Source organism: Phacochoerus africanus, chromosome 15, assembly GCF_016906955.1.
Source record: "Phacochoerus africanus isolate WHEZ1 chromosome 15, ROS_Pafr_v1, whole genome shotgun sequence".
Lineage (NCBI taxonomy): Eukaryota > Metazoa > Chordata > Mammalia > Artiodactyla > Suidae > Phacochoerus > Phacochoerus africanus.
The window spans coordinates 35,494,340-35,519,618 of record NC_062558.1 but is presented as its reverse complement, the minus strand read 5'-3'; the positions used below and the strand labels follow the sequence as shown (position 1 = coordinate 35,519,618).

The following is a 25,279-nucleotide window of genomic DNA, read 5'->3' as shown; positions in this document are numbered from 1 at the left end:
CACATTCTGCTGAGGGAAAAAAAGCCAGACACAAAAGGCCACAGAGTGTATGATGCCATTGTATAAATGGAATGCCCACAAGAGTCAAATCCACAGGCACAGAAAGTGGATTAGTGGTTGCCAGGGGCTGGGGTGGGAAGGCGTGAGGGGGAACTGCTGATGGATATGGGGGTCTCTGCCTGGCCCTGGCCCCACCTGTCTGGCTTCCTGAGCCAGCCTGCAGCCTGCTGTGCTAAGCAAGGGGTTGCTCACAGGGGGAAGGGGAGTCGCAGAGACCAGGGCATCAGAGACCACTCAGGAAGGAGGTGAGCAGGAGACTGAGGAAAAGAAACAGGCCTGAAACCCCCTACACAGAGTGTATGATGCCATTGTATAAATGGAATGCCCACAAGAGGGCCAACCTCCCTCGTGTGACTCGGGAGGACAAGGAACATCCACATTCACCCTCATCCACCCTGGGGTGGTGGGGACTAGGTAAGCCTGTGGTCCCAGGGACCTAAGTCTGGTGGCGAGGGGCATATAAATGATCACTTGCTCCTTCCTTCCAGAATCTGGGCTGCTCTCAGGGGCATGGGGACCTGAAGTACTTCCCCATGGCACACCTGTGCCTGCTGAACCCCCTGAGAAGTGCCCCCACCGCTCATCAAGAGAACATGAGAGCCTCTGGTTTGCTGGGCACCTGCCAGAGGCCAGGGAAGCAGACACAAAAGGAAGAGCCCTCACTTCACTGGGACACAGGATGCTAAATGTGGTGTCTGCTTTCCAAGGAGCACCCAGTTTGGAGGGGGGCTTCCTGTCCACTGGGATGGGATGGGAAGCAATGCCTGATGGGATCCCAGAGGCTGAGGGCAGGGCAGGGAGGCAGGCCTGGTGGAGGCAGAGGGGGAAATACTCAGGCAGCCACAAGCCCTCTTACATGGGTGGAAGGCTGACTAGGGATGGGGCCACTGGGGTGGGGTGGGGCGCACACATCAGGTTAAGGCATTTAGACTTCACCCCGAGTTTCTGGACAATGTTAAGCCTCGGTAAAAGATCCCATGTGCCTGGCAACAGAATGGAGGGCGGATGCAGACCATGGGACTGGGTACCAGCTGGGAGGCTGGCAGGTGTAGCTGTCCAGGTAGGGAAGGGCCTTCAAGACACCGCTGGGAGAAGCAAGGGCAGCTGAGTGTATGCTGGCTGCTTTCTCCAAGGGCACCCCGGAGCCACCCTGCCTCCTCCAGTGCCAGCCTGGATGCAGGTGCAAGGACATCGAATGGCATCACTGGGGAGATTGTGGTGGCTTCCAGGGCCCCCAGAGCTCTCCTCTTGCTGCATACTGACAGACTGGCCAGGACATAACCCAGGCATCAGCTGAGGTCCTAGAACACTGAGGCATGCCATGTCAGACAGAAAGGGGAGCTAACCACACCGCTGCCAAGAGCTGCAGGTCCAACCCCCGGCTTCACATCCTACTAAACCATCTTCCTCTGTGAGACAGAGATAATAATAGCACCACCCACATCAGGCTGTTCACACCACGAAAAACAATCAAGCCACATACCTAATATGCACAATCATCAAAACGTGGGATCCGCATCCATCCACTGGTGAATGGATGAACAAAAGGCAGTATCTCCATCCAGTGGAATATTTTATTTGTTTGTTTTTTGGCCCCGCCCGTGGCATACAGAAGTTCCAGGGCCAGGGACTGAACCCGTGCCACAGCATTGACAATTCCAGATCCTTAACCCACTGAGCTGCCAGAGAATTACCCATCCATTGGAATATGGATCCCCCACAAGAGGAAACAAAGTACCAACACTTGCCACAACCTGGATGAACTCTGAAAACATGACTCGGTGAAAGAAGCCAGCCACTCAAGGCCACCACTGCATGCTTCCTTTTATATGAACACCCAAAGTAAGCAAATCCATAGGGACTGAATGTAAGTTAGCTGTTGCCAGAGGCTGTGAGGTGGGGGATTAAAATGACTGCCAGTGGGCATGAGGATTCTTTTGGGGGTGATGAAGATGTTCTGGAAACACACTGGTGTCGGTAGCACAACATTGTCAATGTGCTGAACCATGTGCTTTAAGATGGTGTGATGGCAAATTTTATGTGATTGATTTTTGCCCCAGCTGAAAAAAGAAAGTCACATACACACTCAGCACTGGACCTGGCAAAAGAGCAGAGATGCTGGAACTGCCATGATTGTTAGTATTACACCCCCAAAGCAAAAATCTCATGGTACCTACTTGGCTCTCCAGCTGCCTCTAGGCTCCCGTGGAAGTTAGAATTTGTGTGCTGCCTGGGGCTACAGCCAAAGCAATGACTAAGCCTGGGCCGGGGAGGGAAAGGAGGGACTGGCCTCCACAGCCTGGAAGGGATCCACCCTCACACGCCTGGTGCACAAGATGCTTCAGGGCACTGGACCCCGGCTCCTCCACCTGCCTTCCCTTGGAAGCCAAGTGCTCAGTGTGTACAAGTAACAGACCATGCCCCGCTGCTGGGAATTTAAAATAAACCCAAGATGCAACTGGGTGCCCTTGGCCTCGAGGAGGAAGTTATCAAATGCAATTCTATTCTCTAGAGCAGAAGTGGCCACAAGAAGGTAATTGCTGGTCCTCCTCCAGCACCTTTATACCCTTTTCTTGCAAACTTCAACCCGCTTTGTAAATGCAAAAACTGAGGGATTCCCCGGAAGAGCTGCCTGGGAGTGGCATTTATTTTAATCTCTGGTGCTGAGGGTCTATTAGGATATGTGGGGGGGGGGTGCAGTCCTGCACAGAAATGAACCCTCCAAATCTCAGGACTGGCGGTGAAGCTGGGTCAGAGTGAAGAAGGGTAACTTTAGAAAACATTCTCCTCTCATGAGTGAGGAGACAACTAGAAAAGCTGTCCAAGTGGGTGAGCACGACTCTCGAGATCACACAGACTGACCTGCTCGTCCATACACACCTTCCGACAGCCATGCTCTGTTCTTCCCACTCACCTTAGGGCAGTAATGATACCACACTGTGTCAGCATTTTACTTGGAGGCAGGAACTAAGCCAAACACTGGGCACACATTATCTTATTTAGCCCTCCTAACAGTGCCTGCCTCTCTGTCTGGTTATTACGCCCTAATACTGATAAGGCAACTGAGTCTCAGAGAGCTTATGTCATTTGCTAACGCTATGAGTGGCAGAACTGGGATTTGAACCTAAGTCTGTGACTCTAGAACGTGTTCTCATGACCACTTGCTTGCTGTGCTGTCTGCCAAAGCTGGGAAGTGACTGGGACAGTGAACACATTGTTTCTGTCACTAAAGGGAGAAAGATGCCTCTGTTGTAATAAAAGCACTAAAGATGAGGAAGGGAGAAGAGCAACAGTTAATCAGTGGAGATTTGGAGAGCTGGCACCTTTCAGAGCCTCCAGGGAACTGGTTTTCACATCCTTCTAGAGCTATCTTCAGCTCCAGATTTACAGAAAATATGAGGGTTCATTATGGTAGGACATTTAGGTAAAGAACTCCAGTTCCTTCTGCAAGGAGCTAACAGAGACTCTCCATTCACTACACTACGAACCCAGGAAGCACTGGATAAAAATAGAAAAAAAAGTATAAGAAGTCACTAAGCTTGAAAGTAAGGGAAATCCCCAGGTGCCAGAAGCAGGAAGGGGACTCAGACCCAGCAAGTGAGGTAGCCCAGGGGTACCAGAACAGTTCCAGGCTCTAACCACTAAGGGAGGGACTTCTAGTCCACCGAGTGAAGCAGTGGCCTTGGGTCCATATGAGTTAGAAGTGAGACACCTGTCCAAAGCTAAAGCACAAAGGGCTATCTCTCCAAATAAGGTGAGACTGAAAAAATATTCCCTCCTGGCCCCAGAGAATCAATAAGGAAGCTAACTGTTCAAAAGATGCAGCAGAGCAAAAGGAAGAGGAGAGGACTCTGTGATGAATCAAAACTCCAGGGCTGTGTCATGCATGAGAGAAAAATCCAAACCTCTGTGGTGCAGGAAAGCCAAATTTAGGTATTAATGTAAAAACTGTTTGCATTCCAGTGAAAGCCCTAAGGTACCCAGAACAACAAATGAAAATTTCTGTGTGAGGAACTTCTATAACCCCTAGCATAGCAGGGAGGTACTTAAGCTAAGCCCACCTCTACTTGGTTTGGCCTCAGTATGAATCTGGAGATGAAGATAGTTCAAAGGATGTGATCATGAGAAGGAGACAGCCCAGTCTAGGATGAGCTCAGAATCAAAAACCAAACTATGCAAGCAAATGACCACCATATGAAAGGATCAGCAGACACAATTAATAAATGTGTCCTGAAGATAGTGAGACAGCAGAAACTACATAGTAGCTTTAAATTATTACAAATAACTTAAGAACAGTGCCCTGTGACAAAAGCAGTCAATTTGAAAAACATACAGAACTTACAAAATGATTTTTTAAAGTCTATGGAATTTTAAAAACTAAGCTGAGTTAAGGCAGTGATGGTGTAATAGCTAAAGAGAGAATTAGTGAATTGGAAGACAGACCTAAGGAAATGACTCAGAATACAACACAGAGCAACAAAAAGATAGGAAATATGAAAGAAAGGTAAAGAGGCTTTTAGGACACAATGACACAGTCCATCAAATGGAAATTGCTGAGGAAGAAGATAAAGGGGAGAGAAAATATTTTCATGATGGATGACATAAGTCCTTTTAAGAGGGAACAGCATAAACCATTCCCAGGCAGGGTAAATTAAGTCCACACCTAGTCAAAGCATGGTAAACAAACACCACCAACAAAAAATTTTAATAGAGGGGGGACAATCAGCTTTTAACAAGGAAATATCAATCAGATAAAAGAGCTGGCCTCTATGGAAAGACAAGATTAAAAATTCAGTGCTGAGACAAAATATGCAGCCACCTCAAATTTTATACCCAGCCCAAATGATCACTCCTGTATACTCACAAAATAAAGATGTTTTCAGACAAAGCTGACAGCTCAGAGACTCATTGGAAAATCTATGGAAAGGTGAGTTACCTAAAAAGAAAACTCAATCTAATGAGTTTGATTGAGCAACAATGGTTGCAAAAATTAACAGAGTCTAAAACAACAATGTAAGTCAACTATACTTCAATAAAAATTTTTTTTAAAGAATAGAGTTTGCATAAAACAATAATAAAGCCAAGAGGAAGGCCTTAAAAATAAAGAAAAAATACCACAGAGTAATACAAATTAAAGCATACTGAGGTCCCTGATCATCATCACAAGGGCAAGATACCATTAACTTGAGGCATGGCAAAGGTGGCAGATGTGTCAAAAATGATCAGAATTACTGAAGGAAGTTATAGAATGCCCTTAAAAAGGGGGCAAGTGGCCAGTTTCTGAGAATTTTACAGACAAAATGATTCATATCTGCCAACAACTACTGAACACTTATGACGTGTGAAGAGCTTTACTCAAATTCACTAGTCCTCCCAGCAGCCCTGAGATGCATTCCCATTGCACAGATGAGGAAACAGACTCAGGGAGGCAAAGCTACTTGCTTAGACAGTAAAAAGTGGCCCCATGATTCAAACACATATCTATCTGCTGGTAAAGGCCAAGGTGATGGAAAGTTGGTCTGGACCCAGGTGGGACTCTGGTTGAGGTCTCAGAGATGCAGGTGAGGACAAGACAAGGGAAATCCTGAGGACTACCAGGTGGGTGAGACTGTGAAGTGCTGGGAGCTCACCCAGGTTCTTCCATCACTGGGACCCTGGCATGGGTGCTCAGGAGGTAGGAAGGGACCCTTCTTCTCTCTCCATCACTGTATGTCTCAGCCACACCAATCATGCCAATATCTCCTGCCTGGCCATCTGCCCCCCCTCACAGAGGTCCCTGGGCCCTGAGACCTGCCTGCTCTCTCTCACCTCCCAGGGAGCAATGCTGAAAATGGAAGGCCCAATCCTGCCAGCCTGCCTGTCCACAAAGGTCATGCTGCTGGCACAACAAAGGGGCTTTTTGTCCTCACACTTAAGGTGGCTGCCACCACCAGCAGAAATCACCCACTTGACCTTCTGGTTTCATGAATTAATAATAAAGTTGGAGCTGGCAATAGAATGGCTGGCAGGACCAGGGTGCCAGGCTCCTCCCTTTCACCTTGCCCAGCCTGGGAAAAGGAGGCCCTACCTTATCTTCCCAAAGCAGTGGGCACTCCTGAGCTGAAAACATCTCGTTCCCTGGGCTTGAGATAACAGCTACAAAAGTGCTTTGCAAAAGTAGAAGCATCTTATCAACACATGAGGTATTTTGTCTGTAGGATTGGGCTGTATGGCATATCTGAGCAGTGATTAAATTCCATGCTGCATTCTGGGGACCACTAACTCACACACACACACACACACACACACACACACACACAAATGTATCCTGCCAGTGTGGGGGTGGAGGAGGCGAGAAAAATGCATGAGGGATCTAATTACTACTAATCTGTGGAGCTGGGGAGTCTCGGGGTAGATTGCCAGTTGCTTGCCTGCAGAGAAAACACGAATCCTTCTTGGGAAACAGATGGGAGCCACACAGTAAGACCCAGGAAATGGAGAGGGGATGCATTCCTGACTCTGCCCAGGGTTCCACGCTCCCCTCACAATGCCCACCACCCAGCCCTCCTGGGGGAGGGGGGGTGCCCACAGTTCTAGCACTTTCCACATCACCCAGAACTAATCTGATCAGCCTGAAGGTCTGATTCTCCCCTTGCCAATTTAACAAGTGTGTGGAACACTATTAACCGGGTCCTAGGGCAACCGTGTCGCCTCTTCTAGATAACACAGACTTGGGGACTCTTACAGTCTCCATCTAGATTATGTCTTGTGGGAGAGGCAGGTTCTTTGTGCACCTGAAAAAGAGGCCTGGTTCTGAATGTGGGCTCCACACACAGCATCTAAGTGACCTTGCATAGTCACACATGTGTCTGAGCCTCCATTTGCTCATCTGTAAGCTGGAAACACAAGTCCCACTGGGCTCTTATGAGGATCAGGAGATGATGGACCGAAAGAGCCCGAGAAGGAACAGCTGTTACCCTTCATAGCCCAAGACCATCTGGTCAACCACTACATTTTTAAAAGGATGGAGCTGGTGGCTCAGAGAGGGCTGCCGCCTGGACCAGGCATCTCAGCAAGGCCCACAGGGCAGGCCCAACGATCACCAGCCTCCAGGCCCTGCTCTGTGACTGATGCTGACACGGGATGACCACACCAGATGAATGGAGTTTAAACTATCAGCACCAGCCAGGGCAGGAGGTGCTTTTGGGTGCCCAGCAATCAGTTCATTTCCCGCACATTTCCACACTGTGAGGACCTGGGAGTGGGCAGGGGTCTCTCACCCCTCACTCAACCAAGGCAGGAAAGGTTCTGGAGAGCTGAGGCCACTTGGCCCTCCCTGCGTGGCCTCAACCCCTTCCCCCAGGGGCCCTGAGAGCTCAACCTTTGGGCACCAGTCCTCTCAGGCTTCATAGCATGTCTGTTCCTCCTTTACAGGGAGCCACTGTTCTTCATTTTTCTAAAAAAAATTTAAGTGCTCTTATTATTACTTACTTATACTGAGGTCCTATTTACACACGATGGACTACATCTTGACTGTTCTGAGACCTGCATGAAGGCTGAGGGTCCCTGTCTCCCAGAGGCACATGGACACAATTATGCACGCCATTTTATGGTTTCAGAGACTCCCCAAGGATCCCAGGTTAAAACCAGAGTCCAGGGAGGGATGGATTGGGAGTTTGGGGTTAGTAGATGCAAACTATTATATATAGGATGGATAAACCACAAGGTCCTACTGTATAGCAACCTCCCATGATAAACCATAGTGGAAAAGAATATTAAAAAGAATGGGGAGTTCCTGCTGTGGCTCAGCGGAAATGAACCCGACTAGCATCCATGAGGATGTGGGTTTGATCCCTGGACTTGCTTAGGGGGTTAAGGATCCGGTGTTGTCATGAGCTGTGGTGTAGGTCAAAGACTTGGCTTGGATCTGATGTTGCTGTGGCTGTGGTGTAGGTTGGCAGCTATAGCTCTGATTTGACCCCTAGCCTGGGAACCCCCATATGCACTTTTTAGGTACAACCCTAAAAAGCAAAATACATGTATGTATGTATGTGTGTGTGTGTGTGTGTGTGTGTGTGTACACATATAACTGAATCACTTTGCTGTACAGCAGAAATTAACACAATGTTGCAAATCAACTCTTTTTCGATTAAACAAACTAACCACAGTCCAGCCCATAGGAAATGAAGAATCAGGTAGGTCTTAGTGGCTGTTTAGCTTAACAAGCCTTGGAGACCATAGGACAACAAGCCTCAGGGGCAGTGGATGGCCTGCCCTCACCCCTCCAGGCCCTGAGCTTCAGGAGAGTAGGGGAGGGGTCCAGTGCCCAGGGTATCCAGTGCCTGGAGCACAGCAGGAATGTGGCACGCGGTGAAGGGGCCAAGGCCATGGCCTGGGCCTGCTTGAAGGCTTTACAATCCAGGAGTACTGCCCAGTGGGGAGAAGGTAGTGCGGCCCCTAGAAGCAAGCCCTGAGCACACGGACCTCCCACATAGCTGGTTCCCTCCCCAAAAGATGAAGTCTGGGGGTCAGAGCAGGAATTGAAGCGTTACTCTGCTTCGCAGCTGCCTGTGGCCTCGGGCTGCCACGTCCTCTCTTCAGCCTCCATCTCCCCATCTGGAGAATGGGAAGACCCCAGTGTTCCTGGAAAGATTCCATGAGCAACTGCGGAGAAACCTCACAGCTTGGTCCAGCGTTTGGCAGATGACAGTCACCCAGTAAACATTAGCTCTTATCATCGCGAGGTCTGAACTCTAGATCTGGGAGATTGTTTTTTTCTCCTTCCTTCTGGCAGCTTCTTGGCATCAACATAGACCTGCCAGTGGAGCTGTTTTGGAGCCTGAAGGAAAAAATAGACCCCTCCACCTTTCCCAGAATCCTCCTCTTATTATTTCCTTTCCAACTCCAGGAGCAGACATGGAGTGGGGGGGACAGGAAGCAGGGCCACCTCCAGGCCAGCTCAAGGTGGCTACGGGGAATGTGTGCTTTGGTGAGGAATTCCTAAGGAGCCTTTCTCCCCGTCCAGGGCCCATGTCACACCTCGGGACACACACTGGGCTTTAGTCCATGCCCGTCGTGGAGAAAGGCCAGCCCAACACACGGCTGGGTGCCTTCCTAGAGGTTTTAAGATGTGAATTTTAATGATCTAGGTAGTCAGCCTTCTTGGTGCAGAGAAGATGTTTGGAATAACTTGTTTAGATTTTAAATCAATCAAAGAGACTCTTGCAGGCAAGGAGAGGTGGGTGTACAGACCTGAGGATGCCCTGTGTGGGCGAAGCTTGTACTCAGGCCTATTTCTGGTGGGGCTGGCGGGCTGGCACTAGATTTTATACCAGACACACACTCCCAGCCAAAGCCCCTTAGGTTATAAGGTCCCCAAGGCCTTCGTCCCTTCAGCATGCACCTCTTGTGTTCTGAGTACAAAGGTGATTGAGACACATCCTCCCCACTCTCAGGGAGCTCTAAGTTTCGAGGGGGTGGCAGGTGACAAAGCTGACAATTATAACACGGTGCAATGCGAGCTATCGTGGGAGGGAAGGCAGCGGCTATGGGAGAGCTGGGGACTGGCATTTAACAGAGGTTGGATGAAGAGAACCAGGGATGGCTTCCTGGAGGGGAACACCAGCTAAGTCGAGCTCTGAAAGATGAAGAGCATGAGTTCCATAAACAGACAGGGCAAAGAGGAAATGTGTGTGATCTTAACCTGGGTGGTGATTACAGAGGTATCACCATATGCAAACCTCGAATTCTATAAAATGGAAAGAGCACGCCAGATACAGGGAACAGATGCTGCAATGACCTGGAGGTGAGATGAATATATGGGCAGACTACATTCATCTACCCCTTCTGGGTTCCTAAAATTCCAAGAGGCAATGAAAAACAGCAAAAGCACATTGGTGGCAGGACAGTGCACTTGGGGATCCTGGGGTCCCCTATTCCTCCTCTTATGAGCTATGGGACAGCAAGCAAGTTGCTTTACTCCTCTGAGCCTCAGCTTCCTGACCTGTAAAATGGCCATAGCACCACATTCCCTGGAGGATTATTAGGAGCCCATGAAAGTGCATGCAAAGGCACCAGGCTGATTCTTCAAATCAGGGACCTTCTTGGTCCTCAGAGAGGCAGGGGAAGCCTAGCAACCCTATAGGCACAGCCTGTTCTCTGGCTGCCCTGATCTCAGGCTCTTCCCCCTTCTCAGGGATGCTTCCCAAGAGTTCTTACAGGAAGACTCCACCCAGTCAGCAGGATCCAGGCAGCTGACATGCCCATACCAAGTCAAGCACTGTGTACATACAGACATCATCTTGTTGAACCAGGACCAGGTGGAGGCAAGGACTCTCAGAGATGTCAAATGACTTGCTTAACGTCACGCAGCTGTGAAGAAGTGGGACCAAGACTTAACTCTTACTTGGGGCTCAGAATGACTGGAACCTATCAATGTGTTTAAAGCATGGCTGATAACACTAACCACTAGTGCTTATTCTGGACACTTTACATGTATTCACTCACTTAATCCTTCCTGACAACTCAGAGGAAGGTATCACTTCCATCCTGACTTCACAGTGGGTGAAACTGAGGCTCTCAGGGCATATACCTAACCAGACCCCTTAAATCAGGCTCCCGCCCCAACCTGAGCCCTGACTATGTCTGTCTCCTCATCTCATACAAACCTCATTCATGGTCCTCAACCTGTTCCTGCCGAAGGATCTTTTCATTTGCTGTGCCCTCTACCCCAAATGCACTTCCCACTGGCCTTCATGCAGCTGGATCCTTATTTGGGTCTGTTTCACTATCACCTCCTCGGGGAAGCCCTTCTGGTCCACCCTAAAGAAATGTTTCCTTGCCCCTCCCCCAACTCTCAGGCCACCAGATTGTATCTTGTTCACAGAACTTGTCACCTATGAGTTAATTTGTTTATATTATGTGCCTCTCTGGGTCTGAATGGGTGAAAGTGCTCAGACCATGCCAAACCCTTTCACAGGACTAGGGGGAACTTTCCACCTACTTGAGGTTCAGAAAATACTCATCCTCCTCCCGAGTCTGACCTCAGAACCCCCTCCCTGATCTTCTCGGTCTTCCCTCCCTCTTTGGAGTATGAAATCTGAGTTCTGAGAAGCCAGAAGGGAAGCCACAACAGCCACATCTAGGAAAGCAACAAAGCAAGGAATACTCCGCATCTATCATCCCTGTGGGAGGGTGTATCCAGGAAACTGACAAGATTCCCAGCATGCTCTGCAGCCCCATCACCTGTCAAACCCACAACCGGATGGAATTCCCCCCAGACTGCCTGCAAGATGGTGCTGGTGGCCAGCCCACCGGTCCTGCAGAGATTGCAGCAACAGAAAATCCCCACTTCTGTCCATCCAAACTCAAGGCAGCCAGAAGGCATTCAAGAATGGGAAACTCATGAAAGTCAGGCAAAAGGAATCCTACCTCCTCTCTCACTTGGGCCTTAGAGTTGAACTAGACTATAAAATTTTTTCAAGAGGTGAAATATTCACACATGGTTCAAAATGAAAATATAAGAAAGTTGACAGCGAGGCTCCTCTCTTGCTCTGTCTCTCTGTCTCTGTCTCTCTCTCCACCCCTCCCACCAAAGCTCGCCTGTGTTTTCTCCACACCTATCTTCTCCCTCTTGTCTTTTAATAAACGCTTATTTGCTTCACTAAAAAAAAAAGTTTACAGTGAAAAACTCACCCCTCTTCATCCCTTCCACCAAATCTCCTAATTAGTATTCATTATTCAAGGAAGATGAAATGAAACAGTTACAAAATATACTCTGGCTCTCCCTCTTTAAAAAAAAGGGGGGGGGGGTCCATAATATGTATACTCTACCACACCTTTTTCCCCCCTCCAGTTGCAGATAGTTTTATATTTCTACACAGGAAGGTGTCTACAAACATGTCTGTGTGTATGCATGTGTGTTTACAGACACCAGTTTTTAAAGGATTTCTGTAATATTAATCCAATTCTCCTAGAAAGAGATGCTAAAAGTGAGGGTCAGGAGGGGTCATTTTTCTGCCCACATGCAAATGCCTGGGTCGCTTCCTCCAGGTGATCAACTGTGGATGCTGACTCTCTGCACTAAACTCGAAGCAGGCACCAGAGCCAGCTCCCTCCTGGAAATAACGTCTGAAGCTCCCATTTCTTGAGAACCTATCTACCAGATACTAGCAGAAATCCCATTCCAAAGAATGAAACCAAAACTCAGAGAGACAAAGAGACTAGCCCAAGGTCGCACAGCAAGGAAGAGGTGCTAGAAGGGTTCACACCAGGTCCGCCCATTGCCAAAGCAAATTTGCCCACTCACCTGGCCTCTCAGGGTCTTCAGCCCACCCCACTCCCCTTCACAAAGTGAAACAGAACCGAGCGCCCCAGAGTCAGAGCCCAGGGTCAAGTTCCCAGCTCGGCTGGACTTGGGCGGACAGACGCTTCCGCCATCAATTCCCTGTGGTCAGCTCTGCCAGGAGCTCGGCCTCCCGGTGCGGTGCGCCCTGCCCAGTGTGGATGCGGGGCGCGCAGCCTCTGAGGGGCCAGGGAGTCGGGGCGAGCTGGGGGAAGGTCGCCGGGCTCCAGCAAAGTGCTTTGCAGGCTCTGCCTTTCCTAATCCTCCCAGCAACCCGGGGAGGGGTACCCACCTGAACACATTTTACAGACGGGACAAAGGGAGACGCAGAGACTGGCTCATCTGCCTAAGGTCACACAGACGGGAAGTGCAAGAGCTAGGTTCCCAACGACTTTAAAACTTTCCTCCCCTGCGCATCGTGAATCCAAACGACTTTCAGGTGCGAGGCGCTCACAGCATCTGGGCATCCTCGAGTGCTCGCTTTCTCGTACCTGTGCGCTTGCCCAGCCACGGGCTAGGGAGCCCGGACCCTGCTCCCTCCCCGGTCCACAGTCCCCAGGCCTGGGGGTTCCCATCCAACTCCGAAAGCCCGAGGCTGAGCGGCCGTGGCACTTACTCAGCATCACCGAAGCCTGCAAAGTGACCAGCGGGGACCCATTTGAAGGAGGGAGAGACTGAGGAGGTGAGAGGGCCAGCTACTAGCCCAAGGTCACACAGCTCGGCGGCGTGTGGGCTGGGAACCCCCGAGGCAGCCGGCCGGCGGTCCCCGCCCCAACCCCGGTGCCCGTCCCCCGCGGAATACTCACAGCCTGTCTTGCCCACGAGCTCCCGGACCTCCTCGGACGCGGAGTGGGCAGCACCCATGATACCCGCGGCAGGTAGTCCCGGGGCGCTTGTTCCTCCCAGGCCCGGGGCTGGCGTCGGCTGCGAAGCGGCCGGTCCGGCCTCGGGTCCAACGCGGGTCGAGACGTCTGGACTGGTCTGAGCTTCGGGTTCCGCGTGGGGCGTGAGCGCAGCCTCTTATAGCGGCGGAGGGCGGCGCGCCACGGTCCTAGAGCGCGCCGGTTTCGCGCACTGCGGGGACAAGGGGGAGCGCCCCGCCCCGGGCCGGAAACGAAGGGGAGGAGGTGGAGAAGGAAGGAGAGGGGGACCCAAGAGCTCATAGCCCAGGTTCCCTAGTAACCCCAATGGGAGGGCGGACGCGCTCTTCACACCTTACCAATTCCGCACCCCTGCCGGCTCTGGGAGGAAGCAGGTGTGAGCAGAGTTAGGAAGGAAGCATCAGACCCCAAGGAGGTTCCATGCCCACTCCCACCCTGGTCCAACCACTCATCCTCCCATATCTCAGGAGAGAAACTCCCTGGGAACAGTGGAGGACGGTGAGCCTTTACTGGGTCTACGGTGAATGGCAATAAAGATAACATAAGAATCCATCTTGTATGTGCATGATGGGGTGTGGGTGGGGGCGAGGGGGTGTACTTGGCTTATTCCAGGAAAGCCCACCCTGAAGTGGTCACACTCACGTACAAGACCGGCTCATCCCAACTACACAGCCCAGTTGCTTAGAGTGAGGGCATCTTCCAACTTTAGGTTCAGGGAGCTCCCCCCAGATTCTGACTCAGGCAGGGCCCAGAAGGCTGAATTTCAAACTGCCACAGAGAAAACAGGCCTCCTGGGAGAAGTTTTGCCTTAAGCCTACTGAAGGAGTTGGGCTCTGTAGCCAGACTGGGTGACCCTGGCCAGTCCTGCCACCTGTCTAGCCATGAGTCCTTCTCTTTAGGATTGGGATAATAATGGTTAATGAGATGTCCATTTGAAGGACCTGGCCTGGGACACAGTACAAGGTAGCTACTGTGGAATCATGTCCACTTTACAGCAGAGGAACTAATTCTCAGAAGGATCACACAGCCTGGGCAGAAATTAAGTCAACACTTTCCAGTATCTCTAGCCCAGATCATTCTGCTTCACGGTGCTCAGTGATGTGGCCATCAAGGGTTGGCATGTAATCAGGGTCTGTCCTGGGTGCCAGGCTCTGTTGAGAGTGCTGGGCACGGGGCCCTGAGAACCAGCCGCCCATCCCTGCAGACCACAATCTAAGCTGAGGGTCCTAGCCCTTTCCAGGGACAGGGGTGCTGTTCAGAGCCACCAGGGGGCTCCTGAAACCTGCCCAGCACAGTAGAGTCAGCCCCCTCCTGGTTGAAAATCCAGCTCCTCTTTACACTCTGTTGTGGAGCTGAGGCAGCACCTGGAATGTGCATTTGCAGAGCTGGCTTGGGCAGTTCTGAGACCTAGCCACACTGGGAAGATGTTGGCTGGGGGGCATCAGCTGATCCAAGCAAACTAGGAAGCCGCCTGTGAGACTGAATTTCAGGTCAGAAGGAATCTAGAAACCCAGTCTGGATGAGGAAAGGGGTCCCTGGGCCCCTTGGGAATTACCCACAACTGCTTGACGCAATTTTGTTCCAACTTAAAATATCTGTTCCTGGAATTTTATTAAATTATCCAAGGATTAAATGATGGGGCTTTTTTCCAGGGAGATTGAAAATGATGTAATAACTGCATCTCCTTCCCCTTGGCACAGTGGCTCTCAGAGCTGGTACACTGTTGGTGGGCAGGGGTCAAAGCTCTGGGGCAGGGAAGGGGCACACAGCTCTGCTCTGCCCCACTTGTGATTACGGAGAGACCCCCCCAGTGTATGGGATGAGGGCAGTGGTTTTTACTCCATCACCTGTCTACCCAGTGAAATTTATCCCAGGCCCCGATGGCTACTGTCTACTCCTGCTTTGCCCTTATGCCTGGAAAACCCCTCCCCTCCCTCTTCCCATGGCTGAGGCTCTTCAGATGTCAGCATAAACACTACCTCCTCGGAGAGTCCTTCTTAGGGCCCCCATCTGCTCTCCTGGGTCTGCTACTAAACAAGCCACCTTCACCACCCAGCTGGAAGACTGGGCATGATGACCACAGGGGAATTTATTCCTGTGGGTGGGGCTTGGAGGACTAATCAGAGCTCCTGTGGCAGCAGGAAGGCAAAATCTGGGGACTTGCTCTTCATCCATTTCTTCATTACGCATTTATTGAGGGCCTGCTGTGTACAGGGGCCTGCCTAGGTCCTGGAGCCATAACCAGGAGTAAAAAGGAGGCATATTTCTGCTCTTAAGAAGGTCCTGGAGGAGGTCCCGTCATGGCTCAGTGGTTAACGAATCCGACTAGGAACCATGAGGTTTAGGGTTCCATCCCTGGCCTTGCCCAGTGGGTTAAGGATCCAGCGTTGCTGTGAGGTGTGGTGTAGGTCACAGAAATGGCTCAGATCTGGTGTTGCTGTGGCTATGGCTGTGGCCAGCAGCTATAGCTCTGATTAGAACCCTAGCCTGGGAACCTCCATATGCCATGGGTGTGGCCCTAAAAAGACGAAAAGACAAAAAAAAAAAAAAGGTCCTAGAGGAGTTCCTGTTGTGGCTTAGCAGTAACACACCCAACTAGTATCCATGAGGATGCAGGTTCAATCCCTGGGCTTGCTCAGTGGGTTAAGGATCTCAGCATTGCTGTGGCTGTGGTGTAGACTGCCAGCTGTAGCTCCGATTCGCCCTTTAGCCTGGGAACTTCCATAAGCTGCACATGAGGCCCTAAAAAAAGAAGGTCCTGGAGGACTGGGAGACAGACCCAGAGGAGGTGACAAAGCAGCGAGGTAAATGAGGACCTGCAGAGATCTGGAATGTTCCAGCTAGAATGGCCCCAGGAGAGACTGTGTACACCCCCAAGCTGAGCCCTGGGGAGTCCATGATCTGTCCCCAACTGTGGCCCCAAGGGGACACTCCAGAGGCAGACATTGGCTGGACAGAAGTATCGGTGAGGTTTGGGGTTCCTGCTGTCATCCACCCTCTGCCTGGGCTTTGCCTCCTTCCCTGGCAATGATGCCCACACGGCAGGGCTCTCTCCATGCAAAGCCTGCTGTTGCCTGTTCCAGGACGTCAGGCCTTTAATTCAATCCTCCGAATGGCGTCAGAACACGAAGGAGGTCTGGAGCATTGCACGGGGTCTGGCTGGGCTGATTGGCTCTGTTGTCTGGAGCCCTGAAAGAGGGGGCACACGTGCAGGGATCTTTATCCTCCGCCTCACACAGCATGACCTTCAGAGAGCCAGGAATCACTTTAGTCACCAGGCAACTGCCTCTCTTCTCCCAGAGGAGCTGATTAAAAATGGTCACGGTGAGGATGGCAGGTACCTGTGAGGCCACAAAGGGCAGCTGAGCCCGGAGATGGTGGCCTGGTCTTTGCTTGTGTCAGGGAAGCAGACTACCAAACCATGCTTGGGCAAGTGGCTTTGCCTCCCTGGGCCTCGGTTTCCCATCTGTAAAATGGGAATAATCACGGTACCTTGTTCACAATGCCTGCGATGGTTAAATGTGGATTCGTATATGTAAAGTGCTTAAAACAGTGCCGGCCAGAGGAAGCCCTATCCAGTGGGGAGCAGGCACACAGACTCTGAGAAAGCAGAGCTCTACTTTGCAGATTGCCAATTCCTGATTTCCATGGTGCAAATACTCCCACCACAGTCAACTTCAAGCTCCAATAACTGAACAAGGGCTTGCAGAACTCCTGAATGTTTAACAATTTGTTCTTGCCAGCTTGTTTCAGACAACTCAGCACAGCACTACACAGTAGGCTGTTATTATTATTCATATGTTCATTTGTTCATTCCTTCATGAATTCATTCATCCGTTCACTGCTACTGAGTGTCAGGAATGCAGACACTATAGTGCGGTAGTCAGTCTCTGCCTTCAGAGGCTAGAAGGAAAGAGATAGGAACAGACCATCACTAACAGGTATACTTTGGGTACCAGCTGCTGTGGGAGCCCGGGACAGGGCCCATTTTATTGATGGAAAAATCAAGGTGTTCGGAATGCGTGCTAAGCCAGAATTAGAATACACACACAGGAAGCTGGGTAAATGGCAGTTCCTATAATTCACCCATATCTCCATCCTGTCCCCCTAATCGCTTGGGCTGGGGGGATTCCGAAGGCTTGGCAATGCTCTGGGAGTAACACTACACTTTTCTTAATTTTTGGACCCTAAGAAAGTTACAGGGATTCTAAGTGCCATCCTGCTTGGCCTCTTGACTTAGAGACGACCACACCTAAACCACTTCAAACAAGTAAGGATTAGTGGTACTCTCCTAAAATATGTCCACAGAGGCTGGCTACACCAGTGTCTCAACTCTGAAACAGTTTTTCTCTTAAGGTTATTCAGGCTCCTGATGCTGGTCTCATATGTCTTAATCTCTTGATTTTAGTGTGGAGTCAGAGAAGAATCATCCCCAATTTGCATTTTGAATTCAAGTTGTCCATCTTTTACATAATCCTTTCTCACCAGAGGCACCCCAATCTTTGAAGGCAACCTTGGACCACAGTGCGCTATAGGAGATAGATCCAGATCTGAGTTGCATCCCGGCTCTGCCACTTCCTGGGTTGTGTGGTCTTGGGCTGGTTCCATTGCTGCTCTGAACCTTGATGTCTTCATCTGTATAATGGGTCCACAATCCCATCTTTACAGAAAGGATTCAGGAAGGGCGAAACGGCTGGCAGAGCACACAACCACCACAACTATTTATTCTCTCACAGGGGAAAAGATCCAGGACTTAACAGCTTAGACAAATAAATGGAACGCACACTGGGACCTTGGTCCAGCCCCTACTTATTAAATCATTTCTGGTCTTGGGAAGAGGAGCCTTCCCTTTGTTTTCTGATGGCTTTCAATTCAACCCTGAGTTGGAAAATCATGACCTCTGAGTTGCCTGGGATGAGGGTCCTTCTCGGTGTCTAACATTCCCCAGATCCTTGAGCTCCCAGTGAGGTGCCCCCTGAGTACCCCCAACCCAGGCTGCATGCCTGCTGCTGTCTCCAGTGTCTATGCCTCAACCTGGACCACAGAGGGACACAGCTGCATGGGAGGGAGCCTAAAAATAGGAGATGGGGCTCTCTGGGGAGGGCAACTTGAGCATGTTTCTCTATTATTTATATAATTCTATCTTTTTTTATTTATTTTTTTTATTTTTTGGGCAGCACCCACGACATATGGAAGTTCCCAGGCTAGGGATTGAATTGAAGCTACAGCTGCTGGCCTACACCACAGCCATAGCAACGTGGGATCTGAGCCACATCTGTGACCTACACCACAGCTCATGGCAAAGCCAGATCCTTAACCCACTGTACAGGTCCAGGGATCAAACCTGTGTCCTCATGGATACTAGTCAGGTTTGTTACTGCTGAGCCACAGTGGGAACTCCTATTTATATAACTCTAGTGACTGATAACTGGAACTTGCAAGGGGCAGATGGAAGCTTGTCCCTGGATGGGCTTCAAATTCTGCATTGTTGTCCAAGAAACAAACTCTCCAAAGAAGCAGAAAGGGGTGGCAGGGGCCCACAATCTATTTTAACTTTGCCGTCACTTTACATCGAGTGCCGGGACAGGCTTTGCAGAAGGTAGCAGCTGAGGAAGGAGACAGTGGTAACCAGGCTATGGAACACCCTGCTGGAACCTCTTCTCTGACATAAAGGCAACAGCACTGGAGGGGGCTCCCCTGGGATTACCTTTTTCTTTTTTTCTTTTTTGGTTGCTCTGCAGCATGTGGAGTTTCCGGGCTGGGGATTGGATTTGAGCCACGGTTGCGACGTATGCTGCAGCTGCGGCACTGGTAGATCTTTAACCCACTGTGCGAGGCTGGGGATCGAACTTGCATCCTGGTGCTCGATCCTGGTGATTGAACGCCGCTGATCCTGTTGTGCCACAGCAGGAACTCCTGGGATTACTTTTATTTGCTCAGTGTCTGTCATGTGGGGAGAGACATTCCACACCATTGAAGAGCAGAACAGTAAGAAAGGCAGAATAACATTCCCCAAGGATGTCTACATCCTGATCCCCAGAACCTAGGAATATCACATGCAAGAGGAAATTAAGGTTGCAAATCAGCTGACCCCAGTGCTGTGGAAATGGCTTTGACCAGGCTGTCTTCCTGGAGGGATGGTTCTTTAAGCTCTGTGTGCATGTATATCACCTGGGGTTCTCATCTCAATTCAGATTCCTGGGCCCTTCTCCAGAGTTCTAACTCAGGAGGCCCAGGAATATTTTAGAAATGAAAACTTTAGGTGATTCTGATGTAATTTTTTAAATAATAGCTATATTGAGATATAATTCACAGTTGAATTCACATACAATCTCCCAGGTAGAATGTGCAATTCAATGGTTTTCAGTATCTTCACAGAGCTATGCAACCCTTTCTGCAATTTTAGAACATTTTCATCTCACAAAAAGAAATCACATACACTTTACCTGTGACTGCTCAATGACCCACTCTCTCTGCCCCCTACTAACCAGCTTTCTCTCTCTATGGATTTGCCTATTCTGGATGCTTCATATAAAAGGAGTCACACACTATGTGACCTTTTGTGTCTGGCTTCTTTCACTTAGTGGGATACTTTCAAGGTCTAACCACATTGTAGCACAGATCAGTACTTCATTCCTTTGAATTGCACAAGAATATTACATGGTGTGGGAAGAAGACATTTTGTTTATCCACCCACCTGCTGATGGACACATAGGTAACTGCATGATTTTCCCAAAAGCACCTTCTGGAGCCACATAGCCAGGTGAGCGGTGACTGGGTGATTTAGCATTCCCGTCTGCAGGTGTGGAAGGAGGTTCACAGGGGTTCAGATTACATGCTCAATCTCACCCAGTTTACTGGTGACAGAGCCCTGGTAGGTCCAAGCCCCAACTCACCATCCAGTGATAGGTACCTCATGGAGGTGTCTGCACTGAAGGTTACACAACTGGCAGAAGGAACGAAAACAGGAAACCCCCTCCTTCCATCTGTTGAACCAGGCTGCCCCACACTGGCTCTGCTACTGAGCAATGACCGAGGAGATCCCCTTTACTGAGCACTAAGAACCTTCTGTAGTATGTCACCTTGTCGAACCCACATCATGGGATGTGCCTATTCCACCCCACCCCCACCCACCACTATTGGCGCAAGGAATGAGGGCTTAGAGAAACAATACCTGGCTGCCACACACAGTTCTCAGATGGTTTTGTACCTCAACGTCCCTTGTGGACAAGGTGGGCCCAGGAATAGGCCTTTTAAATAAGGGCCTAGGTTGCCTCTGATGCATCATCTGACCACCACACATGAAGAAACCATGCACCACCCCAAACATCTGGGGCAGGTGAGGGGGCTGTGGGTACTCACAGGAGACTCCTTCAGCAACTCCCCGAAGTCCTTTCACAAAAGGCATGGCAGGCTGGTGCCCAGGACTGTGCAGGGACTTGAGAGGCCCCTTTGGATGGAGAGGAGGCTTCTCACGGCCTCGCTGTCCCCAGGCACCTGTGGGAACAGCTTCCATACTTGGGTGCAGGGACGGAGACCCTTCCCTGAGGGCCACCTTGGTGCCCTTCCTCAGGCACAGACCAGAGGAAAACTCGGTTCCAGCACATCCTCCACTATTAGGTATTGCCCCTCAGCCACCTGACCTTCAGGCAGGCCCTGCCCTCCAGCGTGCTGGGAGGTGGCAGGGCTGGGATTGGATGCTGAGCCGGGCAACTCGGGGACCAGGAACTCACCAGCAGGGCAGTCCTGTGGCTGTGACCCTGCCAGACAGCTCAGCTCCTCCCCAGGCATGGGGTGGGAGTAGGGGGCAGGATCTGCCAACTCTTCCCTCCTCCCCTCCCTCATTTGCTCTTGGGGTGGCTGAAAGTTCAAATGAGACCCCCAGCAGAGTGCCTGGGAGGCAACATGCTAAATACATGTTGGGGTTCAGAGTCAGCATAGCCAATAATTTGGGGCTTATTTGGTACAGGATGCAGCAGGCAATCCCCACCCCCATCTGGGCCAGCCAGGCTGGGCAGGGTGGGGGTAAGAGGTGGGCCTGGGAGCCTCCCCAGGCTGTGCTGACTCAGCAGCCAGCCAGGCGCTTCGCTGACTGGGCAATCTTCCCTGCTCTGTGCTGTCTCCTGCAGCCCTCTCAGCGCTGGCTACGGACAGCAGGGACCAGAGATGGGAACCAGAGCCGGCTCCATCCTTCATGCAGAAAGAAAGATGTGCATGTGAAGGAAAGAGGCCACTTCTCAGCTGCTCTTTCAAGTCTCTTAAAGCAGAAGAAATGTTCCTTCTGCCAAAGAGACCCCAGGGTGGGGGTGGGAGAGAAAAGTGCTTTGGGGGCTTCCACGTGCCCCACTGCACGTCAAAACAGGTGAAAATCCTGGGCAGGGTTTAGTGTTTTGACCTGGTGGGCAGAGAAGCCTGAGGAGGAGGAGCAGCTCCCTGACTCCCACTGCATCAGGCAGGGGCTGAGTTAATGGACTCCAGTGGGGAATTAAAGAGCCCCTCGGAATTGCCTAGCTTGACCTTCTCATTTTCACTGAGGAGGACGCTCAGAGAAGACAAGGTCACATAGCAAGAAGGAACACGGCTGGGCCTAGAGCAGGTCCTAAGACTCAGAGCAGGGTGGGGGGAAGGCAATGTGACTCTCCAAAGCTGGTCCTTGGACCGTTGATGTCAGGGTCACCCACATTCTCGTAAGATGAGAGTTCCCGGGACCCACTGAGGGAAAATCACAGGGTGACTTTTATGTGCTCTCGGATATGGGAGCTTCTGCTACAGAGGTTGCAAGTGGGGCTGGAGATCTGGGTTCAGATCCTGTCTTTGGCTTTAGGCAACTACTTGGTCTCTAATCCTTGGTCTCCTTCTGTATAATGGGTACGTGAAACTTTCCCGGGAAGGGTTTATGCAGTGCTGGTATGTGGAGGGTGCTCATGATGGGCAGGTGTGCCTCTGGTCACCTGTTGGCTCAGGGCCAGCTCCTGTCCTGGCTGCTTCTTGGTGGGGACTGGGTGGAGGGTAGTGTCCTGCATCCGCTGACATGCATGGGGGATGCTGTGCTCAGCTGGTGATAAAGAGGACACTTTGGTGACTGTCCTTGGCTTGTCCCCCCGGGCAGGTCTAAACCTGGAGGGAGGGAGCATAGAGAGGGCCCTGAGTCTCAAGCCCAGTCACAAGATGTCACAGGGTGGATTCCTGGGGAGAGGGAGGCAGGCACAGAGCGAACTCACCACCGTGGGGTCCCCTGGCTTGCTGGTCAGCAGGAACAGGAGAGTGCTTGCCAAGGAGGGAGTGCTGGTGGACTCAGATCCTGCAGTGTGCATGCAGGGCTGAGTAGCCAGCACCCTCTAGAGGGGTGTGGTGAGATCTGAGGATTGGCTGACAGCAGAGGCCCCTACCCTCTCTGTCCTTGGTGTGTCTTTGTGCCATGCAGCCTTTATTTCCTGTTGCGGAAGGTGCAACCATGAGACTCATGGCTTTAGATGGGCTTCTTGACATTCAAAAGTCAAGAACAGAATTTTCTCGAGATGTGCAGATATAGATCTAGATTTAGATATATCTTTAGAAACAGCCACATGAGGCCACAGTCTCTTTGGGGAGGACTTGGGGACTGCAGGGCAGTCCTGGCTGCTGGGGAGGGAGTGGCCAAGAGATCAGGTACAGAATGAACCAGAGCAGTTTTCTCAAACTTGGCCATACATCTGAGCTACCTGGGAAGTGTTTAAAACCCCTAATGCTCGGACCACACCCAGGCCCCAATTAAATCAAAGGATTTTAATTCTCCAGGTGATTCCAATGCACTATCAAGTTTGTCTCCATCCTAGCTGCAGTTAGCTTCACCTGGGAAGTTTAAAGCCTGGAATCAGAATCTCTTGTGGAGGGGTCCCCATTGTGGCACAGTGAGTTAAGAATCCGACAGCAGTGGCTCAGGTCACAGCGGAGGTACAGGGTCAATCCCTAGCCTGGCGCAGGTGCAGAAGGTTAAAGGATCCAGCGTTGCCACTCAGTCCCTAGCCTGGGAACTTCCACATGCTGCGGGTAGAAAAAAAAAGGAAAAGAATCCCCTGAGGGGTAGGGCCCAGTTGCTGGTGTTTTTGAAAAGGTGTTCCATCTTGCTGTATAGCACAGGGAACTATTATCTAGTCACTTGTGATAATGTGAGAAAAAGTATATATATCTATGTATTTATTGTACAGCAGAAATTGACAGAACATCATAAATCAACTATAATGGAATTAAAATCTTTAAAAAGTTTTTTAAAAAGAAAGAAAAGGTGCCTCCAGGGTGGAGTATCACAAATGACATCATGGCCATGGTGTGATTCCTCTGCCACCTGGGTACACAGGTGTGACTGTGCTACACAGAGTTTTCTGAGGGCATTCTGGCGCTGAGACCAATTGCCCGGCAGCTGTATGGAAAGAAAAGACGCAGCTCATTAAACCTGTATCCCACAGACCAGAGTGGCACATCAGCCTTGAGGGCTGCAATGCCAGTGCATCTAGGGATGGTTCACAGGTGGCACCACAAGTCTCCTCCAAGGCTGCCGATTACTTCCCCTCTGCCTCTTCAACTAAGGCAGTGTTTGGGGCCTCACAGGGAGAGCCCACCCTCTGAAAGGACAATCTCAGCAAAGGAAGCATTACGAATGTGGGGAGAATATCAGTGTGACCCTGGGCAAGACACTCTCTGGCTTTAGTCTTTTTTTTTAAAGAAGGATGGTAGTTTTTTGGCCTTCCTTGAAGAGGAAGCATGCTCAGACACTCTGAAAAAGTCAGGTACAATGAGTTTTTAGAAGATGATAGCTCCAGGAATTCCTGTGTGGTTCAGCAGGTTAAGGATCTGGCCTGTCACTGCTGTGGCTCTGGTTACAGCTGTGGCAAGGGTTGGATCCCTGACCGGGGAACTTCTGCATGCCACACACAAGAAAACAAAACAAAAAAAGTTAATTGCTCCAGCCCCTCCCAGATGTCAGAAGGCAAAAATTGCACTGCAGAAGTGGGCTGAGGCTTGGGGGGCTAAGTCTCGTGGAGCCAGGGTACAAGGTCAACATCGTGTGCAGCCACAATTACCCTCAAAAATCCCCTAGTGATCATGAGGTTTGGTCCATATAGTTTTATGCACATGACCCTGTGCAATATTTATATTAATATGCATGATACATATGCAAATAGCCCATAACACACTGTGCATGTGTGCTTGCGCATGGCGAGACATAATTTTAAAGAGTATTTTTCCCCCCATTTAAATTGTTCACTTTTCCCTTTTTCTTTCTTCTCCTTTGTTCCAACCCTCTAATTCTTCCCCTACAAGCTCATAGCTCCTGGTGGGGAACCAGAATTGAACCTTAGTTTGACTTCATCTTTGTATTTAATTTCATCCCAGAATTTATTACCTTCAGAAAAAGTCAGCAGTTAAACTGCCAAGGTTTTAAGCAAGTTCCAGATTGGAGTTCTTCTTTCCTTAGATGGCAGGATTTCCCATAAAAATCCCCCAGAGGGGGAGTTCCCTTCATGGCTCAGCGGTTAACAAACCCGACTAGGATCCAGGAGGATGCAGATTTGATCTGTGGCCTCGCTCAGTGAGTTAAGGATCCGGCATTGCTGTGAGCTGTGATGAGGTCACAAACACGGCTTGGATCCCGAGTCGCCGGCATCTGTAGCTTCGATATAACCCCTAGCCTGGGAACTTCCATATGCCTTGACCCTAAAAAGACAAAAAAAAAAAAAATCCCCCAGAGCATCTGGCACAGGGGCCTAGGGTGGGGGCTGGGGTCCTTATTTGTTAGAAAACCCTCAGGTGCCCACAAGGAAGGGGTGAAGAGGATGCAGGCACCTGGGCCCTCTCATTGCCCAGGAAGCATCTAAACCCAACTGCTGGCCAGGGACCAGCCCACCCCTTCCCCGGCTGACCTCTGTCCCCATCCTAATGGTCAGGTGGCAGCATTCAGCCAACAATAGGGTGATGAGGCGATGGAGAAGTGGCAAATGACAAGAAGTCCCACCTTGTGTGTGGGGGGGTCAACCAG

At 50.6% G+C, this 25,279-nt stretch overlaps 1 protein-coding gene across 1 annotated transcript in view; it reads right to left on the bottom strand.

Annotated features, from left to right (window-relative positions):
* Positions 1 to 13,715, bottom strand: part of TESC (tescalcin) — a 54,633-nt gene extending 40,918 nt beyond the window's left edge. The window contains 3 exon segments of the mRNA XM_047762635.1: positions 13,189 to 13,261; positions 13,263 to 13,433; positions 13,698 to 13,715. Of these exon segments, the coding sequence (XP_047618591.1) occupies positions 13,189 to 13,261; positions 13,263 to 13,433; positions 13,698 to 13,715 (262 nt within the window).
* Between the last annotated feature and the right edge of the window lie 11,564 nt (positions 13,716 to 25,279).